This window comes from Salvia splendens, chromosome 22 (genome assembly GCF_004379255.2).
Source record: "Salvia splendens isolate huo1 chromosome 22, SspV2, whole genome shotgun sequence".
NCBI lineage: Eukaryota > Viridiplantae > Streptophyta > Magnoliopsida > Lamiales > Lamiaceae > Salvia > Salvia splendens.
The window spans coordinates 17,483,916-17,492,078 of NC_056053.1; the positions used below are offsets into that span (position 1 = coordinate 17,483,916).

The following is an 8,163-nucleotide window of genomic DNA, read 5'->3' on the forward strand; positions in this document are numbered from 1 at the left end:
TCCCAAGTAAGCTTTGGAACAATTAAAAAGTAACATTGAATCTGCAAAATGAAACGTAGAGAGAGAAGGGTGAGAAGAAGAGAGAGTGCATCGAGGACTTAAAAAGGGGGGCTTAGCTACTGGCCGACGGGTGGCTGGGCTCTCGATCGGAACCGGAGCTCGGAGGGGGGGGATCGATGCTCTTTTTCCCTCTGTCGAGGCTGGACGAAGGCGACACCAAGGCTGGCGGCGCCGGGTCGCCGTGGAGTGACGAGAGGAGAAGGCGGACAGTGGGCGCATGACACTGATGATCGACGGTATTCCTACCGTCGTGAGAGCGAGCCGACGGACGGTGGCTTCCGCCAAGGCATCGGTGCCGCCCAGAGCGGTGGTCGACGGGCGGCGAAGGGGGGGATTCCGGTTTCACGTCAAGCTAAGGTTCCTACCTAAGCTGGAAAATTTGAAAGCGAGGCGAAAGAGGAGAGGCGGAGTCCGGCACGGTGGTGGTCGGCGATTGTGACGGGAAATGGCGGTGGCGGTGGCGATGGAGCTAGGGTTTCGCCCATCCTCAATTTTGGGGGAGGAATGGATTGTGGAGAAGAGAAGAGAGAGAGGCAGTTGACGGATGGGAGTATATTTTTAAAATTGAGCTACTTTTTTTTCTTTGTGTTAAATTGAATCGGACCAAAAAAATGATGAACTTAGGCCTGGTTTTAATTTCGTTCGGGCCATCAAATTAATTCTTTTGGGCCACTTCCCTTAATAAATTTGGGGCCATGGAATTTAATTCCTTTGGGCTATGAAAAATGTTAGTCATTTCAATACTTTGACCAATAAATAATTAAATTAGACTTTTGCCAATTTAATACAATTAAGTATTTTTATCCAAGAGGTTTAATTTATGTTGCACCATTAATAAGACAAAATACAGAGATGGCTACTAATTAAAATTTACTTATTTGCCCTTTTTGGTGGGAAAATGCAAAGCTATTTTGTTTACCCTTTTGGTCATTTAAAAAATGATAACATTGGACAGAAAAGAGGCAGATATTATTGGACAAAAAATTGGGCTTTATTTGTGTTGGATTTTATGATTTTGAAAAAATTTATAAAAATATAGTTTTAAATTGGGTGTTATGTATATATCATTATATTTATGTTTTAAAAATTAGGTTTCAATTTTGAACTATTAATTTATTGGACTTTGTATAAATATTTTTTAATTTAAACTCATCTTTGTAATTAAGTTTATGTATTGTTATTTTGCCTTTTATTTGAGTTAAAATTGGAATTGTGCTAAAGAGTTTAAAATTGGAATTGTGCTAAAGAGTTTAATTTGCCTTCTATTTGGGTTAAAATCAAAATTTTATTCATCATTGTAATAATTTCTTCTCTGAATTAATCTATAAACTAAATGGCAACACAAATATATAATTTAAAATATTTTTTGAATTATCTGTTATTGTACGTTTCTTATTCCAATTTCTACTCTTTGATCTTTAATCACACATATTTTCTTTATTTGTATATTTATTTTAATTAACTTATATTCTTTGATCCTTAGTTACACATATTCTTTTTTCATTAATTTTATTATTTTTACTCCACTTGGATCATAAATTAAAATTGTATATAAATAATACATTCATTAAGGAGTAGTAAATTCTTCATTTAGAGTGAGAGAAGATAAGTACATTTTTTTAAATCTTCACATTACTTTGAGTTCTTTTCTATATTTTTATTATATTTTGTATTCGTTATTTGAAACTCTTATGTCCCGTGCATAGCACGGAGGTTAATACTAGTACAATCCAAAAGGACAAATAGAAGGAAACAACTACACTGAATCATAATTACAAATAAACTGAAACTGAAAAAGAAAGCATAATAATAGCCAAGTCGTGAGTCCTCTTTCAACAATATGAGATACGTCACAATAGTGCTCTCGGATACCTTGAATTAGGGGTGTCGTCTCCAAAGATGAAACGGTTTCATCTTGTTTATTGCAGCAACGCAGACATAAATCCAAACTTGAAATTTATACTAAGATGATCAACTATAAATAATATATCATCCCAATTTATGAGGCCTTTGCATAGATTCTCACAGAGCTACTACTCTCTTCCTCAACATCATCCGAATCTTTACCATCATCCTTGTCAGTATCATCGTCATCGGAATAGGATCTGCAATAATGAATTTGAGAGAGGAACATTATACAAAGTTAAGATTGGGCAACAAATCATACATACACATATTTTATTGGTCACAAATGTTTGGTAGATGGAAACTAGATGAAGCTTTCGCTAGTGATTGCTGCAAAACAATCAACTCTAAGAGCATACACAGATGCTGCAAAACAATCAACCTTTACATAAATATGACTCGATTGTTCTAATGATATTCCTCAATATTCCTAGAGTTTGCTATTCGAAACCATTCCCATTTCAACAGTTCACATATTCTTGAATCCTAAGATGACATGTAACACCAAAACAAAGAGAAATTCAAGCATAACACAAAGAGGTTACCCAAGTAATGTGTTATGTCAAACCCAAACAACAACAGTTTTTATCCATGCGTAATCCACTACAGTTATAATCCTTAACAGAATCCAAAATAAGTTACAATGCTTAATTAAATTTTGGACTAACCTTTGAAAATTGACTGTAATCGGTTTCTCATAAATAGACGAAGAGGCGGTAACATCAAGGCGAGAAAGTGGAGTCATGTGTAACTTCTTGGCACAAGTCAGAGCTAAAGGATTGCAGTCCACCAATTCAATCTTTCTGTCCTTGTGACCCGGCCAGTGGATCCTTTCTAGCTTGTAGCAGTGTTTTACGCTTACATAGCTAAGGAGACACAACTCTCCGAATCTTAAGTTCAAGTATACCAAATCAGTGTCTTCAATTAGAAGAAACTCAAGCATGGAAAAACTTTCCTTTCGTGCTTCCCATGTTGGACCTCGAAAGGCATAGGATCGCAATTTGAGCACTTCAAGATTTGGCAAAGAGCCAATGACATCCATGTATTCCCAAGGAAAACCCATGCCACTCAAATGTAACTTTTTCAATCCACGTGGGAACGTTAGTGAACTAGGATTCTCAAGGACAACATACCCACACTTGGCCACAGGATTTATGATACTACATTTAAGTGTCTTTAAACTTTCAAGTGTTGAAATGCATCCAAAGCAACTCAAAACAAGGTTATGGTCGTCGTAAGGTGTTAGCTCAACCTGAACTACTAGTTTGCTAATATTAGGAATCCTTTTGGAGAGTTCCGAGATAGTCGCAATAGTAGCATTCACACCTACGAGTGTCAATAGCTTTTCTAAAGAAGTAACATGAGATGGAACTATAAGGATCTTTCCCAAGATTTCAATATGCTCCAACTCTTTCATATCCCATATTTGTATTGGTACATATGATGGAGCTCTGTAACATCTAATGTTCATATGTGGATGAATGATCAAGAATTGAAGGTTGAAAAGTTTGGATATGGTTGCAGGGAGTTCTCCGTTGCAAGTTAGTGAAAGATACTTGAGTTGAACTAGGCGAAGAATTTCTATTGGGAAGGTGTAGAAACGCAAGCTAAGAGCATCTAGTTCCCTAAGAAACCTGAAACCAACATCTATTGAGATTGGATATTGGTGGTAAGGACCATAAAAAAAGATAGATCGTGTTAAGAATGCACACTTCAATCTCACTGAGTTGCAAAATTCTTTGATGCCAAATAACATGTTATTTTCGAGACACAAGCAACGCTGACCTTTTATCCCTTCTTCAGTGCCATCAACAAGCCTTTTTAAGACTTGATAAAACTTGTTCTTCCTAGCTTCCCCTCTACACACGTGCCGCCAAGAAGAATGAAGCCGACATGTTTTATACTTGCGATGACCGATTGGCATCCCATACTCATAGATGCTCGTTTCGCTGAATAAAACAAGATTTTTATCCAAACAAAGCTTGTCCAAACATCTCCAAACAGAGTCTTCAAAGGATTCCTTTATGTTTGTGTCAAGAAACCATCCTTCAGCTGTAAGCATATTGATGATCTTGGATGGCGGGGTGTTATATTCTCGAGGGAAAACTCCCATAAATAGAAAAGGCATTTTGAGATCTTGAGGTAAGTAGTCGTAACTTGGGAAGAGTACTTCTGATATTTGATTATATGCATATGTGAAGACTAAATTTCTCTCTTCTGCAATATCTCTCCAGTAGTCTGGATCTCTGTTTTGCTCGGATTTTGATATGATGTCAGCAACGGTTAGTATCATGAGAGGAAGACCTTCACAATTCTTTGCAATTTTGGTAGCCGCATTGTCAAGCTGAGGAGGGCAAATCTCTTCGCCAAACACTTTCTCGCATAGTAGCTTCTTACTTTCTTCTAAGTTCAAAAACCGCACCAGCGTGGACTCCGAAACCATTCCCAATGTACAATTTTCAAGTACCGATTTTTCTCGAGCAGTAAGCAAGATAACAATCGTTGCTTTCTCGGGGTGTGGTAAGAAACTCATCAAGGAACGCATTACTTGTGCCTCCCAAACATCATCCAACACGATGAGGCATTTCTTGCCCTCTGCTCTTTGCTTCAAGTAGTCATCTGCGTTTGCGAATCCTAGTCTACCTCTACACAGTTGAGCAAGAATGCTTCGTGAAACACGACTTAGTTCAGGTTTTCTTCCTACTGTGACCCATGCGCGACACTCAAAATTGCTCAAGATTTCTGGATCTTGATAAATTTTGGCAGCCAGAGTGGTCTTCCCAACACCTGCCATTCCAACGAGCATTTCGACGTGGCTCCAACTATCCTCCAAAAGATCTCTTTTGAGTTGTTGGAATTCATCAGATAATCCAATCATCTCTGAGTTGATTCCACGAAAACCAATTGTTGACGACATAGCTGCCTCGTCCTCACCCATATTGCATAATTCATATATATATTTCCGCTTCATATCCTCGAGTGCGCGGACGAAGAAACCAACATCATCTTGAAGGCATCGTAGATCAATGGAGAATACCAAGGCGTCTCTTCTACTTCTAAACTTTCTACTTGATTTTGAGTGGCCTACTTTGTGTTTATCTCTTCTTCTTCTTCTTCTTCTTCTCTGAATGTTACTTGTCATCTCTAGCTGGTCAGGCGGAGGGCTTCCAAATTGAAACTGAAGTGGAAATTGTAGTGAGAAAAGGGATTCTTTTAAGTCTTTAAAATCCCATACTCTCTCCTTCGTTTCTTCATACACATGGTCTGCAGGAATTTGTGAAAGAATCTGATCCGTGAACAAGGATTCCAATTTGTCTTCGAACTCCCATATGAAATCTTTGATTCTTCCATCCCAAGCATTCACCTTCTTCCTGCACCTGCTTGGACTTGTGTTGTCTAATTTTTGCAGAATTGGTTTCAATGACCGCAGCTCGTTGATGGCGGGTTTTATGACATCAAGAGAAGGCTCAACAACTCTAAAATGTGAAGAATCGAAAATATAGTTAATTGTGTTCGTCAAAGAAACCAGTGCACCGTAAGCCGTCATCCCACTAATCTGAGAGTATGAAGGAAATGAACAGGAAGGTCAGGGCTTCTGGAATTCAGGGGAAGGAAATGGATGGACAGGAAAGGAGAGTCGGAGCAACATTAATAAGATGATATTCTCTACTGTATTTCGCAATTTCACTTTATCCACCAACTTTTTTGAGCATCTCTGTAGTTTTTATCCCAACTTCAAATTTTCTTTTAAAATAGTGAGTTAAGTAATGAGAATAAAATATTAGAAAATAACAAAATAAGAAAGAATAAAAAAAATAATATTCTATTTTTTTATATTTCTTGTGCTTGCTAAAAAAATGAAATGAAATGAAATTATCGTTCTATTTCATTCTCATCTTTATTCCATTCACTCCTTATTTAATTTCATTATATGAAAAAGCTCATAACGCTTGTAGCGCAATTGACAGCGCGGAGCTGTGGTGACCTTGAGGTCACGGGTTCAAACCCCACCACCCGCTGGGGAACTTTCGGCCTTAATAATCCGCAAGCCCGGTCGAGCAGGATTAATCCGATTATGCCGAAGTGGTCAAACCAAAAAAAAAAGAATAAACAAAATTAGATATGTTGAAGATATTTACTCCCTCCATCTCTGAAAATTTGTCACGTTTTTTCATTTTCGTCCGTCCTACAAATTTTGTCATATTTCACATTTTATCATGTTTGGTAATGGACCTCACATTCAACTAACTCACTCACTTTGTATTACAAAATCAATACTTTAAAAGTAGGATCCACTACCTACTAACTTTTTCAACATACTTTCTATTATATTTCTTAAAACTCGTACTCGATTAAAGTGTGACAAAATTTGAGGGCGGAGGGAGTATTAACAAAGAAGATTGTTGGGATAACTAAAGTAGAAGTTGTGTCATACATATTGATACCTAGGCATGCACACGGGTCGGAAACTGCCGGTTCCAGTTCATGGTTCATCATTACCATGAATTGGAACCGGCCAGCCAAGGGTCCCGCCGGTTCTGGTTCTGGTTCAAAAAACCGCCGGTTGCGGACCGGTTCGGCGGTTCTTTTTTTTTGTATTTTTTATTTGTTTATCTATGAAATGTGCGTAAATAAAATTCAAACAAACACGATGAAAGTTGCAATTTTATTGAGATACAAGTTACAACAATTACAAATCACAAAAAACTTGAAGTCTTGAAGTCTTAAACAAAAATTTAAATACAACGAGACTACTAGTCTACAACTACAACGAAACTAATTACAAATTATAAAAAAAGACTTGAAGTTATGAACAATAAATTTATAAGTATATATACTCTTAGTCTGCGAAAGATATCTTTCTACATAACTAAATTGAGGACACCTTTAGCAATTCAACCTTAAATGTTGAGTTTAGTCTAACAATCAACAATTATAGTAGAATTGTCAAAAGTTTCCCGAATTTAGCCGTATAGAGAAATCTACTTCATCGACTAGAGTATATACAAATACAATTATTTAATTGTATTTGCATATTTTTAAACTAGAAACAAATGGGAAAAAAAGAAATAAAGGAAAAAAGGACTTGAGCTCAACATAAATTTAAAATTTAAGTTGAGGTGCCTACGTATCTCCAATGCTCATTTGCATTAGGGAATCAAAGCCCACGTAGTTCTCGTACCTTACTTACCTATTTGGCTTGGCCGGCGGTTGACGGTTGGCCTACGATTCATCCCCCGGTGAATTCTTCTTGTGATCCCTCCTGACGATCATCTCAATCATTTTCTTATTCTCTAACGTTAGCTTTGGCCCAATCATCAAGTAACATCACGGCTTCCATATTTTTCACGGAGAGCTTACTTCTTGATTCATCCAACACATGTGAGCCAACACTAAAAGCGGACTCGACGGCGACAGTGGAAGCCGGAACAGAAAAAATCTCCTTGGCCATTGACGCAAGTATGGGAAAATCTTTCTCATGTGTTCCCCACCAATCGAGGATGTCGATTTGGGCAGGAGGAGTAGGACCTTCATCACCAAAGGAAAAGAGTGAATCGAAATATAAATCTAACTCACTTAACATACCTGAGGTCGACCTTCCGCCGGTGCTGTAGCTGTATAGGTCGGCTAATTGGGATTGCGCATCGGGGTCATCATAATCGGCTTTAAATGCGAAGCCAAAGTTATGTTGTTGAGGAGGGTGAGGTCTTCTGACTTGGTGAGTACTGTTATACTTTGTTTCATATTCGGCGTAGAGAGTACGCAAGTTAAACTCGAAGGTTTGTTGGATAATTGACCGGTCCAGGAGGTTTATTTGAAATGTTTTTGAGAGGTCTACTCCGAATTTGTCACTGGTATCCGATTACAATGCTTTAAGTGGACCAAGATCAATAGAACTCAAATTTTTATAATAAAAATCTATAATCCAGGAGGTACTGACTAATTTCCATTTTGGATCCAAAACCTTTGCAATCAAAAACACCGTTGGAATCTCACTGAAATACTTAAGCCATTTCTCAATCATATAATATAAAACACACATCAATTTAGGTGAAGAGTAAGCATTTTTCAAAAATCAAAGTTTTAAAACTGTCACGGCCGCCCTTACTAAGGATAGTGAAGATGGGGAAAACGTGACTAGGGGAGGGACTAAGGAGCGAGGAAAAAAAAAGGGAACACAATGAAAGAAAACATCTT

At 37.6% G+C, this 8,163-nt stretch overlaps 1 protein-coding gene across 1 annotated transcript; it reads right to left on the reverse strand.

Moving 5' to 3' along the window:
• Positions 1 to 1,789: 1,789 nt before the first annotated feature.
• Positions 1,790 to 5,653, reverse strand: LOC121785952 (late blight resistance protein R1-A-like). The gene is made up of 2 exons (XM_042184446.1): positions 2,634 to 5,653; positions 1,790 to 2,165 (listed from the first exon to the last, which is right to left on the reverse strand). The coding sequence occupies exons 1-2, from the start codon at positions 5,510 to 5,512 to the stop codon at positions 2,060 to 2,062; spliced, it is 2,985 nt and encodes a 994-aa protein (XP_042040380.1). The 5' UTR covers positions 5,513 to 5,653; the 3' UTR covers positions 1,790 to 2,059.
• Between the last annotated feature and the right edge of the window lie 2,510 nt (positions 5,654 to 8,163).

Coding starts and splice junctions, on each gene's coding strand:
- LOC121785952 (XM_042184446.1), bottom strand. CDS start 5,512: ATGACGGCTTACGGTGCACTGGTTTCTTTGACGAACACAATTAACTAT. Junction 2,166..2,633: donor ATTACAGTCAATTTTCAAAG/GTTAGTCCAAAA, acceptor TCATTATTGCAG/ATCCTATTCCGATGACGATG.